Here is a 13,070-nt window from a genome sequence, read left to right on the forward strand (position 1 = left end):
GGGGTACATTATCCCTTATAATACATGAGTGATACTCAGAGTTCCCTGTATAACTCAGCCTGTAGCCTTGTGCCTTTATATGGTCACAGAACAACCCCTCAGTGACTTCTAATATCCTTATCATTTACAGTAGGGGGTACATTATCCCTTATAATACATGAGTGATACTCAGAGTTCCCTGTATAACTCAGCCTGCAGCCTTGTGCCTTTATATGGTCACAGAACAACCCCTCAGTGACTTCTAATATCCTTATCATTTACAGTAGGGGGTATATTATCCCTTATAATACATGAGTGATACTCAGAGTTCCCTGTATAACTCAGCCTGTAGCCTTGTGCCTTTATATGGTCACAGAACAACCCCTCAGTGACTTCTAATATCCTTATCATTTACAGTAGGGGGTACATTATCCCTTATAATACATGAGTGATACTCAGAGTTCCCTGTATAACTCAGCCTGCAGCCTTGTGCCTTTATATGGTCACAGAACAACCCCTCAGTGACTTCTAATATCCTTATCATTTACAGTAGGGGGTACATTATCCCTTATAATACATGAGTGATACTCAGAGTTCCCTGTATAACTCAGCCTGTAGCCTTGTGCCTTTATATGGTCACAGAACAACCCCTCAGTGACTTCTAATATCCTTATCATTTACAGTAGGGGGTACATTATCCCTTATAATACATGAGTGATACTCAGAGTTCCCTGTATAACTCAGCCTGCAGCCTTGTGCCTTTATATGGTCACAGAACAACCCCTCAGTGACTTCTAATATCCTTATCATTTACAGTAGGGGGTACATTATCCCTTATAATACATGAGTGATACTCAGAGTTCCCTGTATAACTCAGCCTGTAGCCTTGTGCCTTTATATGGTCACAGAACAACCCCTCAGTGACTTCTAATATCCTTATCATTTACAGTAGGGGGTACATTATCCCTTATAATACATGAGTGATACTCAGAGTTCCCTGTATAACTCAGCCTGCAGCCTTGTGCCTTTATATGGTCACAGAACAACCCCTCAGTGACTTCTAATATCCTTATCATTTACAGTAGGGGGTACATTATCCCTCATATATAGATTGTGTTACTCAGGAGGATGATAAGAGGAATGTCCCCAGTTCCATAGAAATGAATTGGAAACAAAAACAATCCATCACAGGGTGAGAGTGGGAATATTATTAGAATGGCCAATGCATATTCGGAACACGGAGCCCCATTATCCTGAGCAATTTGGAGATCCCACAGTGAGTGTCTGCAAGTCCCAGCAGAGTCTTTAGGGTTATTTACATGTGTTGGCTACAAAACAGCGGAATTAAGGTGCTAATTATAGGGAAATACAAGTGAATTCCCTCTGGCGCCAGACAATGGCATAGAAATTAATTCACAGGATTTCCCAAAGAAACTAACAGCTAATGCAGAGATTGGGGAGGGTTTTGGGGGTTTGGGAGAGATAATTTGCCCCATGTGTGAGCTGCATGTGGTTGTACCTCAGTTTCTGTGGCCCTTTATCTCTGACCCAGGAAAGAGATTTTATGGGGTAATTGTCCCAAACACACGGAGGCTCCGGCACAGGGAAATCAGGAAACTTCTCGGTACAATTTACTATAAATCTCAGACAACAAGTTATTTTATCTGGTTTCAAGGAGTGTGAATTATATAAGAGAGATTTATTGCGCCGGACTTCACTCTCCGACACATTTGTTATTACCTGGGACTGGGAATTATGGGATGTTTGGCACCAGGAATTGATTCCCACACTATTAACAGACACAAATGAACCTGCAATAAAGCCATTCGCCAGCGGCAGCCATATTGTCTGACGCGCTATAACCAATGCAACTGCCAGCCACTAACTGTCAACGTGGTCATTACTGGGAAACGGGGGTTAATAGGAAAAGGAACAATATTACAGAATGTTATATACAGTAGGGTGAAGATTCCAATGTTAAAGAACATTATGTACAGTAGGATGAGGAACACAATGTTACAAAAAAGTTACTTACAGTAGGGTGAGGAACCCAATGATACAGAATGTTATGTACAGTAGGGTGAGGAACCCAATGTTAGAGAACGTTATGTACAGTAGGGTGAGGAACTCAATGATACAGAACGTTATGTACAGTAGGGTGAGGAACTCAATGATACAGAACGTTATGTACAGTAGGGTGAGGAACCCAATGTTAGAGAACGTTATGTACAGTAGGGTGAGGAACCCAATGTTAGAGAACGTTATGTACAGTAGGGTGAGGAACCCAATGTTAGAGAATGTTATGTACAGTAGGGTGAGGAACTCAATGATACAGAACGTTATGTACAGTAGGGTGAGGAACCCAATGTTAGAGAACGTTATGTACAGTAGGGTGAGGAACCCAATGTTACAGAATGTTATGTACAGTAGGGTGAGGAACCCAATGATACAGAATGTTATGTACAGTAGGGTGAGGAACCCAATGATACAGAATGTTATGTACAGTAGGGTGAGGAACCCAATGTTACAGAATGTTATGTACAGTAGGGTGAGGAACCCAATGTTAGAGAACGTTATGTACAGTAGGGTGAGGAACCCAATGTTAGAGAACGTTATGTACAGTAGGGTGAGGAACCCAATGTTAGAGAACGTTATGTACAGTAGGGTGAGGAACACAATTTTACAAACTGTTACACACGGTAGTGTAATTAATTCAGTGGGGCGGCAGAGGAGCAAAGAGAATGTTACAAAACATTTTTATCCAATCAGAACATGGGGCTTGAAATGCTGGATCCTTCCAGTTTCCCAGTTTGTTTCAGTTTGGTGAGAGCTGTGAGTTTGGCCCATACACTCAATTCTATTGATGGACGAATCTGACCCATTTCTCTTTGCGAAAATTCACTCAACGGTAAAAAAAAGTCTATGATTGGAAAAAATTTTTTGATGTGCGACAGTTTTTTTCACCCAATGGGATCTAGGGGGCGACTTTTTGACAGTGAAACCCTTTTTTGTACTTCATATTAATATGTGATTATTCACAGGCTCCCCCAAAAGAAGACACCCCAACAGAGACATCAGGGGGCTGAGGGAGATTAAAGAATGACCCGAGGCCCCCGTCTCTAAGTGTTTCTCTAATAACAAGTGAGTGATGCAGAGTTTTATATCTGTCTCTCCCCCTCTCAGGCGTCGCTCCCCCCGGCCACACAATATGTTCAGAGGAATTGTGTTTAAAGGTAATTTAGCTTTGGGATCACTTTATTTCTTTTATTTTTTCCTGACTCTTTTCTTTTTAGCACTTTCCTTTCATTTGAGCAGCGAAGCCCCCGGGCGCCTGGAGCGTCTGTTCTACTGTTTTATTTCATTTGGTTCAGACCATTTAGTACAAGTTTAACAGCAAAAAGGAGATTTGTCAGCCGGAAATAAGAGAATTCAACTTTCCCTTTATCTGAATATTTCCCCCATATACACACATACCTCCCAACTGTCCCTTTTTCGGAGGGACAGTCCCTCTTTTGACAGCTCAACCCGCAGTCCCTCATTTGTACTGGAAAGTCCCTCTTTTCTCTGCACTGAACAGCCAGAAAAAGAAACAAAGTTTCTCACTTAATTGGCTTTTAGTAGAGAGCCCAGAACAGCTAACAGGTGCAAATAAGATACTTTGTAACAATTTTGAGACACAAAAACACAGTTTAGATAAGGAGAAATATTTTCAAACTTTCACCTGCCAAATTTTGTAAAACAAACATGGTAATTAGGGGGTGTGGCCACAGAAAGGGGTGTGGTCAAAAAAATTCTGTGCTACCTGCGGAGAAAAATTTTTTGTCCCTCTTTTTACTTCCAAAATGTTGGGAGGTATGTACACACAGTAATTATGTAATCACCCCCATATCATATACACACAGACAGTAACTGTATAATATATAGACACCCCCATATCATATACACACAGACAGTAAGTGTATAATATATAGACACCCCCATATCATATACACACAGACAGTAACTGTATAATATATAGACACCCCCATATCATATACACACAGACAGTAAGTGTATAATATATAGACACTCCCATATCATATACACACAGACAGTAAGTGTATAATATATAGACACCCCCATATCATATACACACAGACAGTAAGTGTATAATATATAGACACCCCCATATCATATACACACAGGCAGTAACTGTATAATATATAGACACCCCCATATCATATACACACAGACAGTAAGTGTATAATATATAGACACCCCCATATCATATACACACAGACAGTAAGTGTATAATATATAGACACCCCCATATACACACAGACAGTAACTGTATAATATATAGACACCCCCATATCATATACACACAGACAGTAAGTGTATAATATATAGACACCCCCATATCATATACACACAGACAGTAAGTGTATATATATAGACACCCCCATATCATATACACACAGACAGTAAGTGTATAATATATAGACACCCCCATATCATATACACACAGACAGTAAGTGTATAATATATAGACACCCCCATATACACACAGACAGTAACTGTATAATATATAGACACCCCCATATCATATACACACAGACAGTAAGTGTATAATATATAGACACCCCCATATCATATACACACAGACAGTAAGTGTATAATATATAGACACCCCCATATCATATACACACAGACAGTAAGTGTATAATATATAGACACCCCCATATCATATACACACAGACAGTAAGTGTATAATATATAGACACCCCCATATACACACAGACAGTAACTGTATAATATATAGACACCCCCATATCATATACACACAGACAGTAAGTGTATAATATATAGACATCCCCATATCATATACACACAGACAGTAACTGTATAATATATAGACACCCCCATATCATATACACACAGACAGTAACTGTATAATATATAGACACCCCCATATCATATACACACAGACAGTAACTGTATAATATATAGACACCCCATATCATATACACACAGACAGTAAGTGTATAATATATAGACACCCCCATATCATATACACACAGACAGTAAGTGTATAATATATAGACACCCCCATATCATATACACACAGACAGTAAGTGTATAATATATAGACACCCCCATATCATATACACACAGACAGTAACTGTATAATATATTGGTAGATATTTAATGAGGAATCAGCAGTTCCAATGCAGTAAATGAAGGGTTCATCACACAGTAGATTCTAAGTCATGTGTGTTGGAAAGTTGGGGTTCAGGAGGGAGAGGGACATGGATGGATCACGCTGTGACTGTACAGGTCAGTTTGTTTCCAATACAAAGGGGAGGTCACTACTCGCAGATCACAAATAGAATTGCCAGAACTCTGAGTGATCACATTAATCAGCTGTAATGAAGGCTTTTAATCTGCCATATAATTAGGCAGGAAGACAAGAGGTTGTTAATTATATCACTTGCTTCTGAGCTCGGAATTATATGTTTATCCTTTGACTTTTCTGCTGAAAATATTTCATTTCCTGTAAAGTTTCCAGTTTTCTAAAATGTAAGAAGCAGAGCAGGAGTAGGGGCAATCCGACACACTGTGCCACAACGCAGGCGTCAAGTCGGAATGCGAGACGGAAAACAAGGTAAGAAATACAAATGTCGGATGTTTCGCAGTGTTCGTCCGATGCAAAACGACTGCATCCTGCGTCTGCATCCAACAGTCGTATTGCATCGGATGAACTCTGCGAAACATCCGACATTTGTATTTCTAAATATATAAGGGGATATTATCACTATATATAAATATATAAGGGGATATGATCACTATATATAAATATATAAGGGGGAAATGATCACTATATATAAATATATAAGGGGATATGATCACTATATATAAATATATAAGGGGATATGATCACTATATATAAATATATAAGGGGGAAATGATCACTATATATAAATATATAAGGGGGATATGATCACTATATATAAATATATAAGGGGGATATGATCACTATATATAAATATATAAGGGGGATATGATCACTATATATAAATATATAAGGGGGATATGATCACTATATATAAATATATAAGGGGGATATGATCACTATATATAAATATATAAGGGGGATATGATCACTATATATAAATATATAAGGGGATATGATCACTATATATAAATATATAAGGGGGATCATATAATAATATCTCTGATGGTTTATTCACCAGTAGCTCCTCCCAGCAGACAAGAGGGAGCCAATGAGATTAGAGGAAATGGGGTTCCATGTTAAGGAGTGAAAGGGGTGTTATAGGGAGAGCTGGGAATTGTGGGAGTCTCTCTCTGAATCAGGAAGGGTGGGATTCCTATATATGGGGGCAGGTCTGGACTGAGAATTAAAATAGGCCCTGGCATTTCAGGTACACAGAGGCCCAAACAGCCCCCACCAGCCCACTAAATACTGACTTTCTATGGGACCTTATAGCAGCCCCTTTGGCATTTGCCAGAACCCACAGATTGCCAGTCCGGGCCAGTATGGGGAGGATGGGTAATATTGTTACTGAATAGTAAAATAACAAAAGCTGATTGGTCACTGTGACTTTTATGAACGAATATTCCCAGATGCTCTTATTCTGTAGGAATTATTAGATTATTTGATCTGCCCTGTGACTTGATGTTACATATAATTAAGGGTTAACAATTAAAGACACAATTAGAGTTTAACCCCTCTAGTGCCAGTTCAGTTCATGCGAGCAACTGTCGGTTTTGGCAGAAAATCAACATTAATAATTCAGAGAAATTTCCCAGTAATTATCGGACTCCGTAACCCAAATCCTACAACTCCCCGCGCGGCCGACATTAATAAATAAAATGCAATTTTCCCTCTTTAATTTGCTGGAAGGCTGAATATTCAATACAATGTGACTGATCAATAAAGAAGTATTTGTGTATTTCTGGGACATTGACATCTAGGGGCCCAGCAAGCACAGGGACCCTTGAGGGAACAGACAGTTTTGGGTGCTGGGAGTTGTACTGAGCCACAAGTTTAGAGACTCCTGAGTTATTTAGTTTCTTAATTCATCATTTCGGGGTCCCAGGCTTATGGCACTGCCTGGGGCCCCTCTTCTCTAGTCCAGAATAAGAGCATCTGGCAAGTCACATGATCATGGACCCCAGAAGCCTGGGACCCCAAAATGATGAATTAAGAAACTACATAACTCAGGAGTCTCTAAACTTGTAGCTCAGTACAACTCCCAGCATCCAAAATTGCCTGTTCCCTCAAGGGCCCCTGTGTAGTCTTTGTTGTATCGGTGGGGCCCCGACAGCTCTGTCAGATACGAGACACTACAAGACATTAACCCCTTCATGCCCAGGCCCATACACAATCATAATAGCTGTGCTGTTGCCAAGGCTTGGGGTGTGTAAAGGCTCCATTGTAAATGTAGACCTATTCTGCTTCCCTACACACAGTTGCTGCTGCATGAGAAAACTGCAATGTAAAGTGTCACATCACGGTGGGTTCCGACTGTCAGAAGCGGCTGCAAGGTCACATGGGCGGGGAGATGACAGTAAGTGATCAGTAATAGGGAGCACACCCAGTGCCACTCACATTATCATCCAAACAAAACGCTGCCTGTAAGTCTGCACTGCTGATCATCATCACTGCTCTTAACAGGAAGCGACTCCTGAATAACCAAAAGATCTGCACTGCCTGCTGCTTAATGGCCTCCTCTTCTTCCTCATCAGTGGAGGGAAACAGGGGATCAATTCAGCTCCCCATCAGTCTGCATCTCTGGCCAAGAGGGAATTAAAGGGAAACTGCACCCAAGATATGTATGTGAAAATTCCCTTCCCAATATGCATTCCTTTCTCATTGTGTCTGTCTGTCCCTTTCGCTGCACTGCTGCTTCTGACTCCAGCAAATACACTCCCCCATGCAAAGGAAGTAGATACAGTCATATCAATGCTATTACATTTCTTCTTGCTGGTGTCAGTGGCACTGCACATGCTCAGTGTGGGCTGGGCAGTTCTATTTAATTATTACGGTGCTGATTGGCTCTATGCTTGGTGACATCAGCAGTGGGGGTGTGGCAAACACAAAGCTCCAATCCATATGTGCAACAACTGCACTGACCCCACGAGCCTGCGCTTGAACCCTCAGCATTAGGCCCATATACGAGATCTCTTGGTGATTCACTGGGCACTCTGAGTCCATTAGATTGGGGCCCTGGTGGTGTATTCAGAGCCAATCACAAGAGGCATTCTTCTGTCCAATCACAGCACAGTGTGAGCCAGAGAATGGCCCTAATACAGATTTATAGTGTTTTTAGGCAGCCAGAAATGATTGGAACTTGTAGAGCCCCCTGTAACTCCCTGAGGGAACAGCACAGGCTGATGAGGGAGGAGACACAAAGTAAAAGATGGGGGGTCCATCCCACCCTGCCCCCCTTCTTACAGCAGCGCAGGAGACAGAGCCTATTGCTGTACCCCACGGGAGCTTATGAAGGGGGGCAAGCGCATCAATTTAGAGGAGAAGAGTGGCGTGAGGGGGACAATTCGAATACGTTTGTATTAACCCAATATCTCCTTGTTATTGGTGGACATATCGGGGGAACGATCCACTCGTTTGGGAACCTCAACAAACGACCAGATCTTATTGTGTGTGGCCTCATTTACTGTCAGGCTTTTGTCAGTGTCACTGCGCCCCCTAGTGTTCATCTCTATGGACTCACCTGCTGCACTGGAATAGAAACATACGACTGCAGCCAAAGCAACACCCAAACCCAGGATCCTGCCATAAGTAACACCCCAATGTATGGGGTCTCAGCAGGTCATGTCAGTACCCCACTAACAAACACTGGGGTTCCTCAGAACTAACCCCCATCTACTGCATGAGACCGACTGCTGCTCTTACCCCCTGGGGGCTGCAGAATTCATGTCTTTTTCATTAACCAGAACTGGGGAGAAACTACAGAGACAACATTCAGCCTAAATATAATGACAGTTACACAGAACTATAAACCCAGTGAGAATGAGGAATGAATGGATATTGGGAAGTTGTATCAGGAGTCAGAGGCAGCAGTGCAGAGAAAGGGACAGACACAATGACAGTTACACAGAACTATAAACCCAGTGAGAATGAGGAATGAATGGATATTGGGAAGTTGTATCAGGAGTCAGAAGCAGCAGTGCAGAGAAAGGGACAGACACAATGACAGTTACACAGAACTATAAACCCAGTGAGAATGAGGAATGAATGGATATTGGGAAGTTGTATCAGGAGTCAGAAGCAGCAGTGCAGAGAAGAGAAAGGGACAGACACAATGACAGTTACACAGAACTATAAACCCAGTGAGAATGAGGAATGAATGGATATTGGGAAGTTGTATCAGGAGTCAGAAGCAGCAGTGCAGAGAAAGGGACAGACACAATGACAGTTACACAGAACTATAAACCCAGTGAGAATGAGGAATGAATGGATATTGGGAAGTTGTATCAGGAGTCAGAGGCAGCAGTGCAGGGAAGAGAAAGGGACAGACACAATGACAGTTACACAGAACTATAAACCCAGTGAGAATGAGGAATGAATGGATATTGGGAAGTTGTATCAGGAGTCAGAAGCAGCAGTGCAGAGAAAGGGACAGACACAATGACAGTTACACAGAACTATAAACCCAGTGAGAATGAGGAATGAATGGATATTGGGAAGCTGTATCAGGAGTCAGAAGCAGCAGTGCAGAGAAAGGGACAGACACAATGACAGTTACACAGAACTATAAACCCAGTGAGAATGAGGAATGAATGGATATTGGGAAGTTGTATCAGGAGTCGGAAGCAGCAGTGCAGAGAAGAGAAAGGGACAGACACAATGACAGTTACACAGAACTATAAACCCAGTGAGAATGAGGAATGAATGGATATTGGGAAGTTGTATCAGGAGTCAGAGGCAGCAGTGCAGAGAAAGGGACAGACACAATGACAGTTACACAGAACTATAAACCCAGTGAGAATGAGGAATGAATGGATATTGGGAAGTTGTATCAGGAGTCAGAGGCAGCAGTGCAGAGAATGAGGAATGAATGGATATCGGGAAGTTGCTAATAATTATATTTTTATTTACTGTAGGCTGAGTTATACAGGGAACTCTGAGTATCACTCATGTATTATAAGGGATAATGTACCCCCTACTGTAAATGATAAGGATATTAGAAGTCACTGAGGGGTTGTTCTGTGACCATATAAAGGCACAAGGCTGCAGGCTGAGTTATACAGGGAACTCTGAGTATCACTCATGTATTATAAGGGATAATGTACCCCCTACTGTCAATGATAAGGATATTAGAAGTCACTGAGGGGTTGTTCTGTGACCATATAAAGGCACAAGGCTGCAGGCTGAGTTATACAGGGAACTCTGAGTATCACTCATGTATTATAAGGGATAATGTACCCCCTACTGTAAATGATAAGGATATTAGAAGTCACTGAGGGGTTGTTCTGTGACCATATAAAGGCACAAGGCTACAGGCTGAGTTATACAGGGAACTCTGAGTATCACTCATGTATTATAAGGGATAATGTACCCCCTACTGTCAATGATAAGGATATTAGAAGTCACTGAGGGGTTGTTCTGTGACCATATAAAGGCACAAGGCTGCAGGCTGAGTTATACAGGGAACTCTGAGTATCACTCATGTATTATAAGGGATAATGGACCCCCTACTGTAAATGATAAGGATATTAGAAGTCATATTAGAGGGGTTGTTCTGTGACCAGAAATGACATCATTGAGCAGCAATTATAACTGATGACATCAGTAAGTGCCAGTTATAAGGATATAATTTACAGGATACTTGTGCCTATTGTAAAATATAAGGATATTATAAGTCACCGAGGAGTTTCATGACCATATAAAAGTACGAGGCCGTCGGCCGAGTGTTTTTATACAGGTCATGGAACTCCGAGGTAACTTCTAATATCCTCATATTTTCCAACAAGGGGCACTTTATTTATTATAATACACAAGTTTCAGTGAGTCATGTGACAGAAATGACATCAGAACTCACCGTTTATAACTGATGACATCAGAACTTGCCATTTATAAGGATATAATTTACAAGATATTCGTGGCTCTTGTGTATTATATATACAGACAGACAGACAGACAGATATAAATAGACAATATAGAGATGTCGGGAGGTGTCTGTGTCTGGAGGTGACAGTGTGAGACGTGTGAGAGTTAGAGGAGAGATTGGGGGTCACAGACCCCAGGGAATTGATAGAAATGATGAGCGAGTGACAGAGTTGATGAAATACAAGTTGATTCCAAGTGGGTCGTGGGCTCAGAGTAAAAGGACAAGTGAGAAGATGAGAAGGAGGAGAATAAAGAGAGAGACATTGAGTTGAACTACAAGTCTCTGTGTCCAGTTCTAGTTCAGCAACAACATGTGACTCCTGGGGGTCAGTGTAGAGATGAGTGACCCCCCAGCAGTTAATTAATCCGGGGGGAGGATATAAGGGGAGGGGGTGCAGATGTGAAGCTGAGAGCCCACCCAGTACTTGTGATGATACAGATACAGCCCCCCCCCCCCGCACTGATTCTCAATTTGAGGGGGGGGGGCAGCAGAGACTCAGACGCCCCTATAGGAAATAATGTATTTGGGGCTGATAAAGGTTCAGTCTGGAGATACATTTGGGGGGGGGGTGAGTAGTGACATTAGTGGGTGGGGGGTGTAGGAGAATATTGGGGGGGGTCAGTACTCACATTAGTGTCCCAGTGTAACATCCCCTGATTAAAGGCGAAGTCTCCAGTGAGGGGGAAAGTGTCGCTCGTGAGTCTCAAGTCTTGTCCCCCCCCCTCCGACCTCTTGTGTCTCCGGCCTGGGGGGGGCCACGTTATGTCCTGCTGGGACCCCCCCGCTCTCTGTTCTTCTCTCCCGAATATTGGCTTCCGACCCCCAATCACACGCGGCGACCCCCCCTGCACATCCTGACAGTGTCGGACAGAGATGCCCCCCCCGCAGCTCGGGGTCAGGAGGAGAAAGAAGAAGCGAAACATCCCGGGGTCGCCGCCTCCGCCCAGAGACTCGGTCCCTTCAGCCGCGGAATCAGCAGAATGAGAGAAACGATCCGACTTGAGACCCGAGCCCCGCCCATACCAGGGAGGAGCCAACAATCTCCGCTCAGACTCCACCCACTCCCATTAACCTCACACTCCCCCGCGGAGGGATATTATAACCGCGGAGCTGACACTCTAATTCTCTCACTGATTCTCCTGGGGATAAGAAAGGGTTAATGTCGGGCACCCACTGGAGTCTGAAGGCTCAGGCACTGTTGGATCAGTTACCCTGTGGGATGTGAAGGGTTAATCTGCCGGACACGCCCCCATTACTGCTCCAGCCAATGAGTGACAGGCGGAGGCACAAGAGGGAAATACTGGGGGCAGTTACACAACAAGGTGAGTGAAGGGTTAATTGCGCTTGGCACATAAAGAGTTAATAAATAGGGGATCATCCCACAAAGCAAACGAGTCTGACTGATCTTAGTTGGAAGGAAGGAAAAGATTGCTAGCTCACTGGGCCACTTACATTCTGCTCATTCTCAGTGAAACTCAGCAGGTAAAACACTTCAGACACAGCCCAGGAACTGCCTCGTGTATTTGCCCCTGGGGAGAATATCCACAATCTGAGAGACTCCCCCCCTGGGGCATTAACTTATTCTTGCCCCTATTTCCCAACCAGGGACACTTGTCTGGGCTGCTTGGGTTTAATATGACAGGAGTTTCACTTACAGGGCGAGAGCTTCATTCTCATTGGCTGTTGGGCAGCACCTCAGGGGCGGTACAAAGACAGCTCCAGGGCGGGGCTCTGCCCCAATTCTACACTCACACTCATCTCACTCCCCCTACACTCACACTCATCTCACCCCCTCTACACTCACACTCATCTCACTCCTCCTACACTCACACTCATCTCACTCCCCTACACTCACACTCATCTCACTCCTCCTACACTCACACTCATCTCACCCCCTATACTCACACTCATCTCACTCCTCCTACACTCACACTCATCTCACTCCCCCTATACTCA

At 43.0% G+C, this 13,070-nt stretch overlaps 1 protein-coding gene across 1 annotated transcript in view; it reads right to left on the bottom strand.

The window, feature by feature from the left end:
• Positions 1-12,165, bottom strand: part of sorcs3.S (sortilin-related VPS10 domain containing receptor 3 S homeolog) — a 131,650-nt gene extending 119,485 nt beyond the window's left edge. Inside the window, exon 1 of the mRNA XM_041570756.1 lies at positions 11,744-12,165. Within this exon, the coding sequence (XP_041426690.1) occupies positions 11,744-12,037 (294 nt within the window). The 5' untranslated portion in view covers positions 12,038-12,165. The remainder of the gene's footprint in view (positions 1-11,743) is intronic.
• Between the last annotated feature and the right edge of the window lie 905 nt (positions 12,166-13,070).

This window comes from Xenopus laevis, chromosome 7S, assembly GCF_017654675.1.
Source record: "Xenopus laevis strain J_2021 chromosome 7S, Xenopus_laevis_v10.1, whole genome shotgun sequence".
NCBI lineage: Eukaryota > Metazoa > Chordata > Amphibia > Anura > Pipidae > Xenopus > Xenopus laevis.